At 39.6% G+C, this 19,489-nt stretch overlaps 2 protein-coding genes across 3 annotated transcripts in view; one reads left to right on the forward strand and one right to left on the reverse strand.

Annotated features, from left to right (window-relative positions):
* aff1 (AF4/FMR2 family, member 1) lies at positions 1–18,660 on the forward strand. Of its 2 annotated transcripts, none has more exons than XM_030436000.1 (19): positions 1–205; positions 3,602–3,725; positions 4,669–5,490; positions 8,347–8,388; positions 8,946–9,032; positions 9,580–9,613; positions 10,688–10,745; positions 11,011–11,152; positions 11,251–12,243; positions 12,334–12,422; positions 12,514–12,787; positions 12,923–13,017; positions 13,444–13,507; positions 13,618–13,754; positions 13,932–14,003; positions 14,880–14,973; positions 15,126–15,169; positions 15,263–15,501; positions 16,108–18,660. In XM_030436000.1, the coding sequence occupies exons 1-19, from the start codon at positions 153–155 to the stop codon at positions 16,230–16,232; spliced, it is 3,588 nt and encodes a 1,195-aa protein (XP_030291860.1). In that variant the 5' UTR covers positions 1–152; the 3' UTR covers positions 16,233–18,660. The 2 variants fall into 2 exon arrangements, with proteins under 2 accessions (XP_030291860.1, XP_030291861.1); XM_030436001.1 differs by having other exon boundaries at positions 12,926–13,017.
* The window catches only part of LOC115592828 (macrophage mannose receptor 1), an 18,645-nt gene continuing 17,148 nt past the window's right edge, over positions 17,993–19,489 (reverse strand). The window contains exons 48-50 of the mRNA XM_030435999.1: positions 19,390–19,455; positions 19,088–19,233; positions 17,993–18,999 (exon numbers count right to left, since the gene is read on the reverse strand). Coding sequence (XP_030291859.1) covers positions 18,961–18,999; positions 19,088–19,233; positions 19,390–19,455 — 251 coding nt within the window. The 3' untranslated portion in view covers positions 17,993–18,960. The remainder of the gene's footprint in view (positions 19,000–19,087; positions 19,234–19,389; positions 19,456–19,489) is intronic.

The following is a 19,489-nucleotide window of genomic DNA, read 5'->3' on the forward strand; positions in this document are numbered from 1 at the left end:
GAGAGTGGACAACCCAAACACGGACGGTTAGCAGACAACTATCGTATTAAACAACGGCGGCCTGACAGCCATTTAAAATTAACTAATTACCTCCACCGATAAACAATGTGACCAAGCGAGGAGGACACCGCGGTGAGGACTGTCAGAAACACATGACAACCAACTTTGGTTGTTGTGAGAGGCGCACCATGGCATCTCAGCCGAGGTAGGCAGACACAGCGGCGGCTAGCTGCCTGCTAGCTGCTGGGCGCTAGCTCCACAGCCCGACTGAACGTTAATTAGCAAGATTCGGTTAGCCAGCTCGCAAGCAACGCACTTGACACGTCTTTAAAGTGAAAGTTTAGCGTTTAAAACTCAGCTGAAGTATCGGGAGGAGGGTGGTGTGGGTTTGGTGACTTTCCGTAGTTGGTGTTTAAAGTGACATGCAGGGTTTTTAGCTTGATAAGCAGTTCGAGGTGGAGGTGGAATCAGCTGGAAAGAGCAGGCTGATGTGATTTGTACCCAGCTGGTCAAAGGCTGCTATGTTTATACAAGCTGTTTCGCTTACATGTTTAGTTTTTAAAGCCTCGAACGTCGTGTTTGACTTACTTGGATCATGGATAACAAGTTGGACAGCAGCGGATTAATGTCTGTTTTCTTTTTGACTGCACAACCCAAAACACAGGGCAACCAGATTCAACCACACAGTAACATCTAGATAAAACTTGTGCTATGATAATCTGAGCAGAAGAGATATGCAAATGTTTTCCTTTCAACTTAAAATGTTGAAACTGTGATCACCATTATTCTTATTCAACAATATAATGATGTGGTTTTCAACTTTCTTGCAGACTTTACAGTTAAAGGGGCACTATGTAGTTTTGGAGAAGGCCTTTTTTTTTAACAATATTATTGAGTTGATCATACATTGATTTTTTTTTTCCTCCTAAATTTAGAGGAGGCATGTTATGAATTGTCAGTTTTTCTTCTTCCTTCAGTGTTCTGTATAGGTTCTTGTGCATGTAATGATCATGAAAGTTAAAAAGCCTCAAGTCTGCATGAAAAGTCGCTCCTCTCTCCTACATAAAACACTTCCCCTGAAACGCCTCATCAGTAGTGTAGCCTTCAATACCACCTCTTCTTGACATCACACTATGCCACCATGTCATACATTTGTATAATACATGTCTAGCAGCTAGATTGGCAAATAAGAATTAATATAGTGAAGCTGCTCTGTTGTTGTTGTTGTTGTTGTTGTTGTTGTTATTGTTGTTAGCGGTGGTGGCTCAGACATGTGTGAGCTGACCAATGACAGCAGTCTTGGTGTTTGGAGGAGGGGCTGCAAAGAGACTGTGGCTAATACAGTGTTTCAGACAGAGGGGGAATACAGTGCTACAGTGAGCATTAAGCATGTAAACCTATTCTAGTAGTAACCAACCCCCAAAAAATTATGAGCCTGAAAATTTTAAAAAAACATTTTTTGAAAAGCATATTATGTCTCCTTTAAATCACCCGATGGATCTCCCGAATTTGTCACTCAGTTCCAAATTTCCTCTCAGTCTGTCGTGGCCCTCTGGGTTTATGTCTTTGGCTCAGAGGAGATACTGAACCAGGAACTCTCACCTCCTCCCTGTGATGCGGAGCTGTGTGGGAGGCTTAACATTTTATTTATATCACTGTAGCCTTGAGTTTTGATAGTAAAAAGTAAAATATCCCTCTAAGTTCTTTGTGTCTTCAGTTCCTTTTCTCACATTTGTTATGCTTCATTGTATTGAATCAGAATCAGAATCAGAATGAGATTTATTGCCAGGTAGGTTTTTACACAAACGAGGAATTTGTCTAGGTGCAATGATCCTTAAATATACAATCACACAAAAAATAAAAGATAAATATATAAATCACTCAGAAATGTACAATCGTACATAAAACACACAAGAATAAAATACCTTTAAAAAAAAAAAAGAATATAGATAAATACAAATAAGAATAAAAATAAGAAAGATAAGAAAAGATACCGAACTGTACAGAAGACTGTTGCAGAAAGTTGCAGAAAACAATTTAATATGTTCTCATAGACCCCTTTTTTTTAGTATGAATGAGTACACCCTTGGTGTAGGTTTTGCACTGAGGGCACATAACTGGAAATTAACAGGCCGTTAAAATACTTGAGCTAAACAATATGGCAATATTTTATATAATAATATGGCAATAGAAAAATAATTTTGCAATATTTTTCGACTATAGTGCAAAACACATCATATGTCTTGATATTTTAAATCTCCCAGCGAGCCCTTCAATATTGCCATGACTGGATGCCAAACTCAAACATGAAAATACATTTCCCCAAATCGTTGTAGAAATTACTATTGCTAATTTCACAAAATACTAAAACAATAACAGATAGTCTGGTAAATTGAGAAAACACCATTACGTTACTGTAATGCAGCCTTCAAAACCAAGAGAAGAAAACACGTAGGTGATATCACTACAGTATTTGCTCAGATGTAACTCATACTAGATAATTAAGACACATTAAGATTACAGCAGAGTGTCTATCATGAACAGTTTATGTTCCAGCCTCATCAATTATTAAACCTCTGATGATGTTCTCAGCAGCTTTTGCTGTTTATTTCTGTGAGGCCCTTGTGCTGCATCCTCAAAATGCACAATCAGCAGGAAAAAAAATCCACATTTGTATATTTTATACACCCACAGTATGCTGTTGCTTTGGCCCTCACTAGTTCTGATGTAGGTCCTCTGAATGACTGGGCTGTACCAGTTATGTTGGCCAGTCTGTCTGTGAAATTAATGAGTGAGTGCTCATCTGTTTGGCTTAATCCCAAATCTGCGCTGCTCCACCTGTTGCCATGGAAGCGTCCCACTGGGGTTGCTGAGGATGATCAACACTGTATTTTTGGAAGAAAACTGTGAAATTTTAAAATCTTATTAAATGTTCAGCACACTTTGATATATTGAAAGTGTTGCATAGATCTGATCCCATGTGGCCTGCTGTTCTTCCACAATGTAATATACTATAGTAAAGCAGCTCTTTCTGCCATTGGCATCATATCAGGGCATGTAGTTGTAATCATCCATTTGATGTCTGCATGGGCTTCACGCCATCTTTAGGGACGAGAGAGAACAGATGTGAGTTTTGCAGTAAATCCTCAAGGTGTCTGTGAGCCTAATTGCACTTTTCTGTGAATATGACAGGCACCGTCTTCCCCCATTAGACTGCTGCTCTGCCCCCAGGGGAGATAAGTCTGTGATAAGATGCCATATATTTTCAGTCTCTACATTTTCAGCTCTCTTTACCTAAAACTGATCAGACATATTCATTGTTCTGGGGGTTCGAAGCGTTTACAATTCTAGAAAATCTGCACTACAAAATGTGAAGAACAGACTGATGAGATCAGACAGTCTGAGTCATTGAGTTGTGGAGTATGTCATCAGTTGTAGTTTGGTGGTTGGATTCAAGTTTTAATGTATAAAGCACTTACTGAATATTTACCTGTGGCATCTAACTGGGTAATTGTATTTAGTGATGCTGTTGAAATGATGCACTTGTAAATGCAATGCTAATTATAAGATCTGTCTTTCTTTTGCAATGTTCAATTTACAGTGTATACAATGAAGAAAGAAACCTCCTTCGCCTCCGAGCATGGGAACAGAGGAACCAAGAAACAAGCCAACAAGCCAAAGAACTTAACCCTGAGAATGTGCCACTTTTTGGCAAACCATACAAGGTAAAGACCACATTAGGTTCTTGGCAGACGAGTTCAGACAAATTGTTGACCCATTCGCATGTGAACAGCAGTGTAGACTCTAACAGGGCTTCTAATGTACTTGTTATAAAAGATGCTTATTTTCAACTTCTTATCTTAAGTGTTGCATTTAAAGCACAATATGCGTAGAATCTTTTTTATTTGCATCTTTACTACAAAGAGCCGTCCTGTCATATCTGTGATTTATTGTCACTTTCTGCATCTTGTGCAGAGAATATTAACTGAAAAAAAAAAAATTAAGAATCTTCTTATTGGGAAAACATGCAGAGCAGATGTCAGGATTATTTTTTGCCTTGAGTATTCTCTGTACTCTTCCCCTGCGGCTACAAATGGCCCTAACAGCCTCCATACATTAAATAAGATGGAACAGTCTGTACATAGTCTAAGAGACAAGAAGGTCATTGAATCACTCGCTGGTGCTCCTGAAGCACAATTACTGTAAGTGCAATTGCAGTGAGAACATGATTATAATTAAAGGTCACTTAAATGAAACTATCAACCTTTTTCATAGCTCCTCTCTTGTCTAACACACATCTGGACAGTCAAGTCACACTTTGATTTTAGAGAGATTAAAGTGAGTTATGTATGTATATATGTATGTAGACTGAACCAGTAAATATTGGCAAGACAAAATAAGGATTTTGCCAGTAATTTATCACCAGCAGTCAGACAAGTTAAATTTCTGTCAAAGGAAGAATTGTAAGGGAAGAAAACATCAATGATGGTTTAATGCTTGAGCGTTTTTGCTTTAAACATTTGGCTCTTATCGGCAATGTGATGGCATATATTCCTTTGGGGATTAAACAACCAAGGGATCAAGTCATTTATTTAAATGTAATTATGTTTATTAGATTATGATTATTTGTCGTCTGTTAACATAACTGTTTACACCTTCTTTTTGTAGACAAACAAAGGGGATGAGCTTTCCAATCGAATCAAGAGGATGTTGGGCAGTTATGAAGATGTAAATAATCCCAATCCCTTTGCCACTGAGCCTTTACCCATTCCTTCTTATGTGACCTTCTCACAGTCGGATCAGGGTCAGCCAGACAAGGATAAACCAACCAAACCGCCATTCCATAACCTGGTCCATTACACGTCCACTCAGAGTCAGAAAGCCCCCTCTAGTAGTGGATACTCCTCTCAGCCCCTGAGGACGTCGAACACCTCCTCTTCTCCGAACCACTATGGGAATTCATCTTTGAACCACAGTCAGCTCAGCCACTCAGCACATCACCAAAAGAAAAGTGAAGCAGATCTCAGGGAGCGTGTCAGCCTTACCCAGGAAATGTCTTGTCAGGCTCCGGATGTGAAGCCACCACTACCCTTCCTAGGTTCCAGTGACCAAGACAACACTGACATGGACACTAAGGATACGTTGGATAAACGTCAGCTTCAAGGCTCAACAGAACATCCCTCCGAGTGCACAGGCAACATGGATGTTTCCACATTTAACCTGAAACAGTCCCCCAAAGATACACCACTGTCTCAAGCCAACAAGGGTAACGTACTACCTTCCCAGACGTTCCCTTCACTCCTGTCTAAGCAGCCCAGCGTAGTCATGACCCAGAAGCCAACAGCATATGTGCGGCCCATGGATGGTCAGGACCAGGTGGTCAGCGAGTCGCCAGAGCTGAAGCCTTCACCAGAGCCATACGTGCCTCTACCGGAATTAATCAACAAATCTGACCTGGGCAAAGCAAAGATACTGCCACAGTTTTTAGAGGTGAGTGTAATGTCTGTGATTTATGATTGTTAGTCCCTTCATGCTACATAAGAAAAAATAACACTTTTTTATATAGTGGCTTGCAGAGAGTAAATTGATGAGTCTCACAGCCTGAGGAAATGAGCTGCTCTGTAGTCTGGTGGTACAGCAGAAGATACTTCTGTATCTTTTGCCAGATGGCAGCAGGGTGGGCAGACTGTAGCTGGTTTGGGTGTTGGTGTTGGCAATGTGTGATACCATGTTCCATTCCCAGGAACCTAAAACTTGTCACCTACTCCCCCTCAGCTTCACTGATGTAGACAGGCAACTGTATCTTTGCCTCTTTTTTTCTAAAATACGCAACTAGCTCCTTGATTTTTTTGATGTAGAGCAGTAGATTGTTCTCTGTGGGGAGCCTCACAGAAACTGAGTTTAACAAATATTGGTTGAAATTGACAACTTTAAGGTTCTTGTCCCAAAGTGTCCCTCTGGTATTACTGTTGGCACTAGTGTTAGTTAGGGAGTCTGTACAGCATATTGAAAAGTTTCCTAATTTTTTAGATTGCCACATGTCAAAGACGTAATCAAAATGTAATCAAGTTATACCTGACAATGTAACAATGATGTAATTAAAAGCATTTGTTTTATATTTTTTTTTGTATGGATAGAATCAAAATTAAGTTGATAAGAACCTTGAAGTTCAAGTTTTACTCTGGCTCTCTGTAAACAAATGCAATCAAACTGTTGAACATTAAGGTAGCATCTAACAGTAATTTTGTTTTATTAGTATATGATAGATTTCCTGCTTAGTGGAGTATCTCCCTCTCTAGTAATATAGATATTGTACATCATAAAACATGAATATCTTGCAGTATCATTTACCACCAACTCTCATGTCTGGTGCTTCCGCAGACTGTTTGGGTGAAGACAAGAGGAGTAAACCTTCTTATTGTTTCTCACCACTGTTGTCTGGGCTTTGAATATACTGTAATGTGGACTAAGCGGATTGAGTGTCTGCTGATCTCAGGATGTTCTCTAAAGTCCCTCAGTTCTGTTGATTTTTCTTGCTTGACTATCCAGGTAAGACTTGCTTTGTTTTGGAGAGTTTGGCTGAACTCCAGTTCAACTCATTCATCTGTTCTTTGTCTCACATAACACACACACACACAACCCTTGCACCTGCAGCGCTCCACACCTCCCCCTCATCCTCCTGCCGCAGCACAGCAGTGCTGAATGTGCTGCTGTTCTCTCTGCTGGGACTTGTCCAGTGCAAGATAGTTTGGTAGTTACTCATTCTACTATTTCTCACCAACCCTCCACTCCACGATTAAATTCAACATCTGCAACCATCCATGTATAAGTCGGTATAATCAGCAATGCCCCTTGGGTCTTGTACAGCCCAGCTCTGGGTAAAGGGAAGCCACATAATATCAGACGTTGTTGGTTAAAAATAGTTATTTATTAACATTGAGGCCAGACTTTGTTACGAATAAAATTAAGTGAGGCAAACTGCAAAACAAAAGGGCAAAAGGGTGCGGTGCAAATAACAAATATATTATAATGAAAATATTGATGGCAGAGATGCTCTGCCCTACAAACTCCCTTGATGTAAGGGAGCCATCTTGTTTGGTACAGACCCCAGCAATAGCCACTGTGTGAAATAAAATAGCATATAAAGAACACACAATGACATTTCAGAAAACAAAAAGTTAGAAGTGAGTAGTCCTTTTGGGATGGTTGTTTTGTACGGCTTATAGTTGATATCTATACCCAGTATGACAGAATTTGAGCATGTGGTGTCATGTCTTACTCAGGTGCGTGTTGCAAAAAGCCTGTGGTGTGTGTGCACGCTCAGCTGCCTCCGAAAACCTCAACCTTGGGCTCAGCAGAACAATAAATGAGCTTTGTCACCAACTCTATTAGTCTGGAGGCCCATTCACTCCAACCTTATCTCAAACACTGTCCATTCATAATAAAAAACTGAAAGACAGGTCTGAAAACAAACAGATATACAGCCTGTTGACTCACTCACTCAGTCACACACACACTCTCTCTCTCTCTCTCTCTCTCTCTCTCTCTATCTATCTATCTATCTATCTATCTATCTATCTATCTATCTATCTATCTATCTATCTATCTCTCTCTCTCTCTCTCTCTCTCTCTCTCTCTCTCTCTCTCTCTCTCTCTCTCTCTCTCTCTCTCTCTCTCTCTCTCTCTCTCTCTCTCTCTCTCTCACATGCACACATAGTATTTATTTGATGTCTGGGCTGCTTCCTGACAGGTGTCCTTTCATTCATCTAGTGGTGCTGTAGTATAGGACTAAAGCTGCAAAGATTAGTCAGTCAATTAATAGATCCAATGCAAATTAATTGGCAGCTATTGCAATAATCAATCATTTTTCTAGCAAAAAAGTTTCCTTTTAATTTAAGGTTTGCTGCTTTTCTTCACGTTAAATCATAATATCCTGCAAAAACACGTTTCTGGCCATTGTTCAACGCAAAATCACTCTCAGAGGGGAGTTCAGGACCATAATTCACTTTTGGTTGGATGCTGAATTGGTGACGCTCATTGGTCTTGCTGATATTGAACTTCAGGTGATTCTTGTTGCACTATGTGTTGCACCTCTCTGTCCTATGAAATCCTCTGTAAAAGACAGTTTTCCCCTGGAAATAAAGGACACTGAAATCATGCATGGCAATACATAAACCTGGCCCATTAGTTAACATGCGTTTTTCCTGGCAGATATCATAAATGGTTTGCTCGGTAAAAACCTTAGCCCTAAACAAAACTTTTTATGTTTGGGTTTTGAGTTATAATTGCCCACAGGAATTCTAGGTCTTTTTGTAAACTCACAATGACTCCTTTTTCTTTCTACAGACGAGGACAAATGAAGCTCAGTGTGTCGAGGACATCTTGAGGGTAAGTACAGCCCTTTGAATTCTTATTTATAGTTCACATTGGCTAATTTACATCTTACATTTAAGTTCAAAACCACTTGTGCATGAATAGCAGCAAACTGCTTAACAGCTCTGGTGTCTCAACAAATGTAGGTGCACAGGTCATGCTGTCTGATTGTTCACAGGGATTCGCAGAAAATGTGTTATCTTTGTGCTGTGGCTGTAACACATGTTGACTGTATTCGTGTTACATTTTCAACCATAGAAGAGCAAACACAGTAGTTACTCAATAACCATACAAGGTTTAGCAACTGCAGATATGCTTTTCTTTAGCTCTCTTGCAACAGTCCTCTGTTCTGGATCTACTGTATTTCTTTATTACTACATTTCTGTTTATTTTCAATTGTTCACTCAGCTCACAGCTTCACAGACCTCCCAAAGATCAGCATGTGCCACTGGCCTGTACTGAAGAATGAATCCTATGTTGATGTTTCGTTTATATAGCGTGGCACCTGTTTTGTAGTTGGGCTATGTTGATCGGCTCCTGGCGCATCTGTCTCTTTTTCTGCCCCTCTACAGGAAATGACCCGCTCGTGTCCCCCTCTCCTGACAGCTATATGCACACCTAGCACAGGTGAACCCTCCAAGTCCCCGTTCCCAGCCAAGGTAAGTGCTTAAAGGTTGAGAAATATTTAAATCTGTCTGTCTTGGCCAATAGGGCGGGTATAACCCTGCATCCTTGATTGTGCTACGATCTCAGATGAAGGACATAGGATAAATTTATACAAACAATATTCAAGTGTTAAACTGCAGCTAATGTAAATTTTAAGCAGTTTAATTTAGCCAAATCAAGTGGTCTCACGTATGGCAAAATTATCAACCATATGCTGGTTCCAGTGTTTTTAATGGGAGGATTTTCTGCTTTCTTTGACATTTAAAATATTTATAAAAAACGTCTTTGTGTTTTGGACTGATTTGGAGAAAATAAAGATGTCAGAGATACAAATTAAACAAATAGTTGATTAATTCTGAAAATATTTGGCAGATCTTTTAAATGCAAGATATCTCTTAATGTATAATTACAACATAACTAAGCACTTTAATGAGTTCCCTCATATTCAGAAGAGATATAACCAATTTGATTTTAATGAGTTCATGGCCTTTTGTGTCTCTCAGTTTCTTGATTTTTTTTTTTTACTCTCTGTCTTAACAGGAAGCAGAGCATGTCTCTTCATGTTCAGGACAAAGTGAGTAATGGGGAAATTAGTGTAATACGGGCACAGAACAAGATAACAATGATGATAAGAAATAGTTAGGTAGAAATTATATTATTGTGTCATCATAGAGTTGGTTTGTTGTGTCTCTTCTCTACATCTTCTTCATCTTGACTGTTGCTCTACTGCTTTCTTATTCTCCTCTCCTCTCCTCTCCTCTCCTCTCCTCTCCTCTCCTCTCCTCTCCTCTCATTTTCTTCTATGTTGCTATGGAAACTTGTACAACCCCGCTGCCCAGTTCTGTGTATTTACCACAAAATACCAGAGGAGAGAAACAACCCTACAATTTAATCTTAAATTAGCCTTTGCAAAGAGAAAGAGCCAGTCATGTAAAAGAGAGGCGTGATGTGTCACAAAACTATATAACCGCTTCTGTGGTGGTTCCCACTATAATAGTTGCCTCCAGGACCACATTAGCCATGATGACACACACACACAGACTCACAAGGTGAAAACATTACCAGCCGATGCAACCACAATTGGATGCGTTTTATATTTAACATCACATCAGGCAAGAAAAACACGATTTGTGCAGCAGTTGTGGATTTTAGGAATGTGTGGAATTTGGAGAATGCTAACAAAACATTTTAGGAACAGGTTGTTGTGTCGCTGTATGACTGTCAGAGAATGTAAACCCACAGGATTGTAGAAATGAGACACCCGTTTGATGAGTCATGTGGGTACCAGTATTGATTCAGAACTCTACTAACTTAATGACTTTAGTAAGTACAAATTTGTAATCTGTGCATAATCTGTATGATGCATTCGATTTTATCTTTTATCTTTTATAGATAGTAGCAGATGTATAATGTTGAATTTAACAGGAAGCAAACAGCCTTTTGGATGTAGTAGTATTTTAAAGGTCTGGTCTTTCTAGTGGTTATTAAGTTTATAATCTGTGATTTTTTTTGGTATCTTTAGTTTAAAACAAAACTCAGCTGTTGTGCACTGGAATCAATTTCAAAACCGTGTGAATACTTTTTACAATGACATCCACTTGTGTTGTTTCTTTGTTGGACATTTGTTTTCCCTGTCGCTTCTCTCCAGAAACCTATGACACATCTCCTGCAGATCCATCCCAGCTCCTCCAGCAGAGCACCTCATCGTAAGTGACTTTTGGTAACTGTTTGGAATTTGTGATCGAATGGATAAAACATGGAAACATTTATCAAAATTGTATTTTTTTTGCCAATTTAGTCATTGATTAAACTTGGTTGTCATTCTAGAAACATTTGTGGAATTAACAAAATGCATAATATTTGCCATACGCATTGTTAACCAGCACAACCTGGGCACATGGGCCACGATATTTGTTATTTAATTATAACACAGCTGTCTCATATTATTGTGGTTCTGTGTGTGTGCTATAGATCATTTGAAGCAGTACATTCCAGAGAGGTCGAGTCTGCCAGCTCCAGCGACTCAGAGAGTAGCTCAAGATCAGAGTCAGACAGTGAAAGCACCACCGAGGAGCCACTTCAACACCCAGTGAGCAGTTCAGTTAACACGGAGGTAATTTGCTGCTTGTCCTGTTTGTATATTAAATGAAGGACACACAAATCTAAACATTCTCTGAACTGTTTCTGGCTGACAATGTTTGTCTTTTGTAGCCTGATGTTCCAGCGGTGACCCATGTTGACTGGCAGTTGGGGAATTGGATCAGGTCCAGCCAGCAGAACTCCGGCATAGAAGGTCGAGGCGGTGCCTCTGAGAGCCCCGCTCGCAAACATCCACCACCGACTCAGAGCTCCAAGCACTCAAGTGTAGAGGTGGTTGATCCCACCAGGGAGTCTAAACCTCAGCTTTCTTCTCACCAGAAAGCGTTCACTGATAGCCTTGGAAAACCCCAGCAGTACCGGGAAAACCCTCAGGACACCTTTAACCAGCAAAGAAGCCAAAAATCCCCCTCTGCTGATGTAAACAGCTGTAGCAGGAAAGTTTCATGCACGTACTCCTCAGTAACAGCAAATGCAGATTGCCAGGATCGCGCTGATGCAGCTCTCATTGTGAAGTGTGAGGAAGTCGTAGAAACACGACCCACAGACTCGTGTTTCAAAGACAGACCCAAGGTAAAGACGAAAACAGGACATGGCAAGAAAAGCAAAGACAGCGGTGACGCTAAAAGAGACAGTAAGAGGACTTCTAAACACACAGCACTTGATAAGCGGAAGGCTGGCTCAGAGCCTGACGTCCCGCTCGCTCTGTGTGGTTCATGTCCAGCCTGTGGTGTGGGATATCCGAACCCCTGCTCCTGCCCCACCCAGAATCGTGCTCAGCCTGATAAGCTGTCTCCTGCACCATCAGTCAGAATCAGTTGTAGCAAACCAAAGTCAGAGAAGAGCACCAAAACAACCCACAAGCACCCGGGGATGACCGGGCATAGAGCCAAGAGTTCTCGAGACTCCCGTAGGCCTCCTAAGTCCCTGCTGGTGAAGATTGATCTAAGTCTGCTCTCAAGAGTCCCACAGACCTCCTTCAACTGCCAGCAGAAACCCAGTGATGCAAAGAGAACAGCGCTGGTCAGAGAGCACGATGGAGGGGGCAATGATGCTCCTACAACACACAAACTCACCAAAACCAGCAAAAAGAGTATACCTCAAAATGTGAGAATTATGAAGGGCTGTTCTAGTTAGTTCTAGTTATGTATATAATGAGTAAGTTTTTACTTAGATGTGTGATTTGTTGTCTTCTAGGTTGAGGTAGACAATAAAACTATTCCCAAGAAGAAACCAAGGCTGGAAAACAAGAATACCTCATCAAGTCAAGCTCCGGTCAAACTGGAGTAGGTCACATTAACATGTTTTAAATGAGATGCTGTCTTCATTGCCATTTCAGTCAAATCACTCATGTTTCTCTTCTGTTGTTGCCCACAGAAGTTCTAAGAATTCATCAGCGGACCGGGAGCGAAAGAAACCCAAGAAAAATCCTGTTCCTTTGCAGCTGCAGCCTCCGACACCCAAAGGCACTAAAGACTCAAAGCCACAAAAACGCAGTTCTGTGGAGACACAGGAGACCAGTAAGGAGACCAGTAAGGAGACCAGTAAGGAGACCAGTAAGGAGACCAGTAAGGAGGCTTCAAACAGCAAAGACTCTGGCAAGCACAAGAGGAGCGGCGGAAAGCACACAGAGCCCCCACACTGTGAAAAGGTGACTGCAGGATATAAGATCAACGCTAATGAATATCAAGTTAGAGCTTCTTTTCTCAATTAGCTCATTAATGAATTTTTCCAAAAGAAGAGAAAAATTTCTAATTTTAATTAAACGTCTGCCCTGCAATCCAAGCAGAAGCCCTCAAAGAGAACCTTCACCGTCCCATCAGCTTCACAACCGTCCAGGGAGACTTTGACCAACAGACCATTGCTCAGATTTGAGAACAGGTAAAAATCCTTTGAAACTTCATGATTGAGTGAACTCATGTCATGATTGAAGTACAATACCTGATATCATCCCGATAATCACCAAGATATTATTCAAACTTTAAAATGAAAACTGAAATTGCCCTTAAACATACTGGAATCACTTTAACCTTACATTTGTGAGGAGAAAATATTTTTACTGCATCACAGATGGGACACATCTTTTAATCACATATCATATGGACTTCCTGCACAAAAAAAAGATAAATGAATAGTGGTAACCTCATCTCCCTGTAGTATTTTAGTTTGGAACTCTTTAGTATTTACACATATCCGATTTAACTTAACCTAAATTAGAAAAGTCCTCTTATTTTGTATCACTGAACTGTAAAGCCTTAACTGTTTTATGAACTGTTACCGCTATAATGAAGCTTCTGTTATCTGTAGGCATTATCCAGTGAAGCATTACATAAAGGAGGCCAAAAAACTGAAGCACAAAGCTGATGCAGAGGTAAGTCTCTGTTTTGGTTTGTTAATTTACTTAAAGTGACTGCAGTCAACGCACTAATACCAATAACTTATAACCAGACTGTGTTTTTTTCCTGTTCTCTGTCTCTGTAGTCAGATAAATTCAGTAAAGCTTTTAATTACCTGGATGCGGCCATGTTCTTCGTTGAAAGTGGCATTGCTATGGAAAAAGATCCACAAACTTCCATGTCTTCCTACACGATGTTTGCAGAGACCGTTGAACTGCTCAAGTACGAACTCAGCGTCAGAAGCTTTTCTGTAAATGTTAAATTGCATGTTCACAAAGCCACAGAGTGCAGGGTCGACTCTTCCACCCTTTTTATATCGAAGCTAGAAGTAAAAGTTTTGGCTCCATAACTGAATTTGATTCATGCATTAGTTTTACTGCACATTCTCCACTCTCACAGGTTTGTACTGAAACTTAAGAACACAGTGGACCCCTCTGCTCCAGCCTCAGAAAAGGACTTTTCAGCTTTATGGTAAGGTGGAGATGATACTTGATATGTTGTTTCTCCACTCGTCAGAATGTTAATAACATTATTGGTTATAGTTTATTTCCTGTTTTAGCTTGATTTAAAAAAAAAAAAAAAAAAAAAGTTAAACAACTATGAGAAACAACAGCAACTTATTGCATGTGCCAGATAACTCTGTAAAAGGAATTGGTTTGGATGGGCAATTTATTCTAATCAATTTTTCTATTTCTGATAATGCTTATCAAACTGTAGATTGGATTCTCTGAAAGATAAAAATTGTGCCTGTCTAAAAACAAATGACAAAATGTTTTTAACATCTCATTTCATTTAATTGCCAAGAATAATATACACCTTCTTAACAGTTGTTCAGTTTGGTAAATTATGCCCACACATCTGAATAATTTGCCTCCTTTTTGATGTCAACAAACAAAATAACCTGAATGTAAATTTCATGCAAACATGAAAATGCTGTCATTATCTACTCACCCTCATGAAGTTTTGTAATCCGCAAAACATTTGTGTAGCTTCACAGCAAAACAGTGTTGCAGTATTGTCTTCAACAACTGAAGTAGATAGGGACTTGTTTTAAAACGTATGCAAACATATTTTTTTTTAAAGATGCATAAAATGGCTCTGAACAGCTGATCCAGTGTAGTTCAAGGGTTGGGGGTTTCCAGAAGCCCTGAGATCCAAAATTGATATGAAAATGTTTTATTTGCGGCAACAGTTTGCCTGTGAAGCTCTAAAAATGTTTTATGTGCTATGAAACTTGACCATCTGCATGTTGGGGTGAGTGGATAACAACTGAATTTTGTTGTTTTGTTGTTTTCTTTAATAAGTCATGTAGATTATGAAGAGTTGGGTAACATTTGTTTCTTGTAGTTTGAAGTGCCAGTCTCTCCTGCATATGGCCATGTTTCGCCACAAACAGAAAACTGCACTCAAGTATTCAAAGACCCTCACTGATCATTTCAATGTGAGTATTAATCTATTATTAGTTAACAATAAATGTATACTGAGGCAGAAATGTAGCACCTCTGCATAGATCCATAAGTTACAATACTTTCTAAGATACAGCACTTAGAAATACTTTCTTTGTTTTGCTCATTAAATTTCATTGTCTTTCAGAACTCTGCTCCGAAAACGCACGATTCCTCTGCCTTATCATCAAAGTAAGCCCTCGGCCTAGTCTGCATGTTGGACATATTGCACTAAGCTGTCAGAGGTGCAGCACGTCAAAAATCGTTTTATCCTTCTCCCGTTAGAGTCGCAGACACCCCGTCCCCGATGCCCAGCATGCCGTCTCCAGCCAGCACGTCCAGCAGCTCAGGTCCTGGCTCCAGCCACAGTGGCAGCGTGTTGGTCGTGGACCCCGTCAGCAGCACCGTGGTGGTTCCACGGGCCATTGAGCAAGTGGCGTTCAGCTATGTCAACATCACTACATTATTCTTGAGCGCTAATGATATCTGGGAGCAGGCGGAGGAGGTGGCACACAAAGGCAGTGGTAAGAAAGGATGGAATAAGGCTGATAATGATCAGCAATAATTTAATATATTTTATTTGTTTGGCACCTTCTTTTAAAGTTATAAATTGCATCATATATTGACAATTTGGAGGAAGTGAGGGTCTTCTAAATTTAGTTAAGGGGTAAGCAACTACTACTGCAACATGGTTACGGCCTTGGGAATCCTGGAGTGAAAAACAAGTTTGGGTGAATTTTATTTATTTATTTTTTCCCAAGGCTTCTCCTGCCATAATGTTTTTCACCCAGTTTCAATAAGATTATTATTGTTTATTTTGTTTCCCTACATTTATTTTTGTTTTCGTCCACAAGAAAAAAATCTAAGAGGGAAAAACTTTTGTTTGTTTGTTTTGACTCCTCTACGATAGTAACCTGAATTTCTTAGAAGAACGAAACCTTTGAGGACATAACTGATTTTTTCATTTTTCACAATATTCTGACATTTTATAGACCAAACAACTAATCGATTAATCAAGACAATAATAAAGATTAAAAAAAAACACCCCCACGACTACGGTGCCAAAAAGCCATTACTTCATTAGATCGATGAGCCTGTTAAGTGTTGTTTGATATTTCTGTATGTTCCAGGCATGCTGACAGAGCTGGACACCGTTATGGGCCCACTGAGCCTGACGTCAAGTATGAGCTCCATGGTCCATTACACGAGACAGGGTGTCCACTGGCTGAGGATGGACAGCCAAAAGGTGAAGTGACCAACAACCTGCCGCCGCTGTTGCTGCTGTTGCTGCTGGATGTCTGCAAACCCTCCGAGCTGCCTCTCATCCCTGAGCTGCCCCTCAGGCTTGTGACAGTCGTCTTTATCTTCACTTCATATGAACGTTAACTCATCTCATGTTCTCGAGGACATCACACTGATTATTGCACTTATTTTAAGTTTTTTTTCTCATGTCCACGTTGGTGTTTCTCTCTCTCTTTCTCTCTCTCTGGCACTTTTATGAACTCTGGTTACCTATTTTATGATTTGCACCTGCTTTGTACCTTCCTGTTCTGTAAGCTGACATCGTGAAACATTTGGGAATCAGGGCTTTATTCAGGAGTGACCTTAACTGAAATTGGATGAAGGTACAAATATAACCAAAATTACCTTTTTTTTTTTAGTGGCTGTATGATTTTTACACACGTGATTGTTGAAGGAGTACTGACACAGGTCTTATTTATTATCACAACTTTCGTTATTTTTACAATTATGAGCTGTTAAACACCTCTTTAAGTATTATGTTTAGCATCATCACTACACAATTTTTTTCTATTTGATTTTATTTAATTTATCTTGAAAAGAAATTCATTTTTTTCCCTGTTTCTGTCTGACTTCTCAGTTTGATTTGGATTCAGGGATTTCGTATTTTTTAAATTCTGCACTGTGTTTCTATTACAACTCACCCATGAGAAGCCAGGTGTGCATTTCGCACTGAGATAAGGTCATTTCTTGTGCCTTTTGTACACCTGACAGCATCAAATATTTACTTTTTAGGAGGTAGAGATCAGGTGCATATGGGAAAGTTGTTACTGCCAAAAAAGCTAAGTAACAGTAAAACCAGATCAGCATTCAGTTTATTCACTTTAGTGGATCCCTTCAGTTTTTCAGCAGATTGTTACCAGATTTAAAGTTGTGGTTGGTGGAAATGCACTATTTGTGCGAAGATTAGTGCATTTAAAGGATAAATAAAACAAAAAATTATGTGCCAAACTGTCCCCACTTGTTAAAACACATGTTGAATGTAGGTTAAATTATTCGGATATATCAATATACATTCAAATCACAAATCATGTTTGAATAATAATAAGACACGGAGGCCCTTTGTGACTACGTAGAAGCTGTTGGCTGCAGTCTTTCATGTCATTGTATCATTTCAAGGCATTACCATTTCGCTTTAGGTCTCACCTGACTGCTCTTGTCTGAATCAGAGCGAATGATGATTGGAAATTGATTTTTGGATTGTCACATGGTTTCGTTGTGATGGTTGCAGCTCAGGGTCGTGGCAGCAGTGATGCGCTTGACAAGCAGCGACTTGTTTGCTAGATTTTTATTCTTGTCATCCTGTTTAACAAAAAATAGCTCTTGTTCCTCTGCCTTATGGAAAGTAAATTATTCATCTTACTTACAGAGGTTTCTTGTTTCGACTTCCTGCAAGAACAAAAAAAGGGGGAATAATTTGACATCCCTGACTTTCTGGTAGATGTTGTGGTTCACACTGGCCGCCGGTTTGAGTTACCTTTTAAGTATAGTGGAACGACCACAGTCATGAAACAACAGTTGTTCCCTTTATTTGTTTTTGCACCAGTAATCTGCTCTCCTCTGTGTTTCCCACACTTTTGTTGAGCAGCAAATGTTGAGTTGCAAAATGTTTACTAGATCTGTGGGAGTAGAATAAGTGGCCTAACTATAGCATAGTGAAGAATGCACTTTTTTGAGTATTTGTAGTTAATTTCAGTGTGTTTTTTGGACAAAAGACCACGTTCCCAAAGACCAGCAGGACTGTGCTCGTCTTGTTTATTGTAACTTTCATTCTAAGCAATAAAGCACGGGTTTCGTTGGCTTTAGTGAGGTGTTGACGTCACAGCTTCTTATTGATACACACGGGGACACAAAAATAATCAGTATGAAATAGTAAAAAGAAACATTGCTTTAGATTAGCATTTGTGGGTTTTGGAAATGTTTCCCTTGTTGATTCAGTTGGTGTGTCTGTGCAGTTACACGATAAAAGGGCTAAACAAGGATCACAAAGTGTTCCTAACTTTATTTTCTCACATAAATGATGATATTTTTTTAAGTACGGAGCGAGAACACTGGTGCCGTGACTGTTTGGGATTATTTTTATGTACAGGCTGCTAAAGATGTGATCTTTAGTTTCTTAACACGGATGTCTAAACTGTCATTTCGGCATTCGACATTCAGAAAATCATGCATCTTCAGTTGTTGTCCTTTCCAACCTGTGGCTTTACTTCCATCATCTTTAATTGTTGGTGCCTCCTCTATGAATTTCTCTGCATAAGTTTACACTTCTTGTCCAAATAATAATTTACTGGAAACATTTGAAGGACGCTTTTTTTTTTTCCTTTTGTGAAATATGTAAAGAATTTGTGTTGCAGTGTACAGAAATTAATAAACACTGGAAAAGAGTTTATTGTTTTAATACTTTTTTTTTTCTCAGAGTAAACAAGAATCACACGGTTCATGAACATTTCTTTATAACTCTGCTGTAAACATTACAAAATAACTGCTGCACTTCAGACACGCAAGTGCAACAGAGAAAAAATAATCTATAATAATCTTTTTAATACATTTTTCATTAGTCTATTACAGTATTTACAATAGTGTTCAAACTTTAGGAACCCAGGAGACTTAAAAGCCACATAATCACTGATTTGTTTTTAAAAAAGTATCAAATTCGAGCTACTGTACAAAACACGGATGATGGTTTACGTGTCTGTTTCAAAGTTGGGGTTGTTGAAGGTGACCTGCAACAGAAAAAGAACACAACTTCTTTAGCATTCACCCTCCTCTAAAACGTTGTACACATCCAGCAATAACTAATCAATAACCTACCACATCAGCGTTATTGGTGGATCTTGTTGGCAGGCTCAAGCTGCTCAGTTTGTACCCCCGGACTTTAATGACATAGTACAGCAGTCCGACAATCAAGACCACAAACAGAATGGCTCCAATGATGGCGCCAGCTACCACCCCTCCATCTGTACGAACAGAAACAAAGACGTGTCAGCGCTGATGTAAAAACAGAGTTGAACATGAATCTCCAGCTGGTAGTGACATGTAGCCATGCTAGCAATGCCGTTAGCATTGCTGCACATTGTATCAGACACTCAAACTGTAAACTTGGCCACACTTACTGTTGCCGCTACCGTCTGGACCATCAGTGGGAATTATTGGATTGCCGCCATCATCAGTTGTATAGTCTGAAAGACAGTTTCACACAGAAGCTTTTAATCT

The sequence above is a fragment of the Sparus aurata genome, chromosome 12 (assembly GCF_900880675.1).
Source record: "Sparus aurata chromosome 12, fSpaAur1.1, whole genome shotgun sequence".
NCBI classification, from domain to species: domain Eukaryota; kingdom Metazoa; phylum Chordata; class Actinopteri; order Spariformes; family Sparidae; genus Sparus; species Sparus aurata.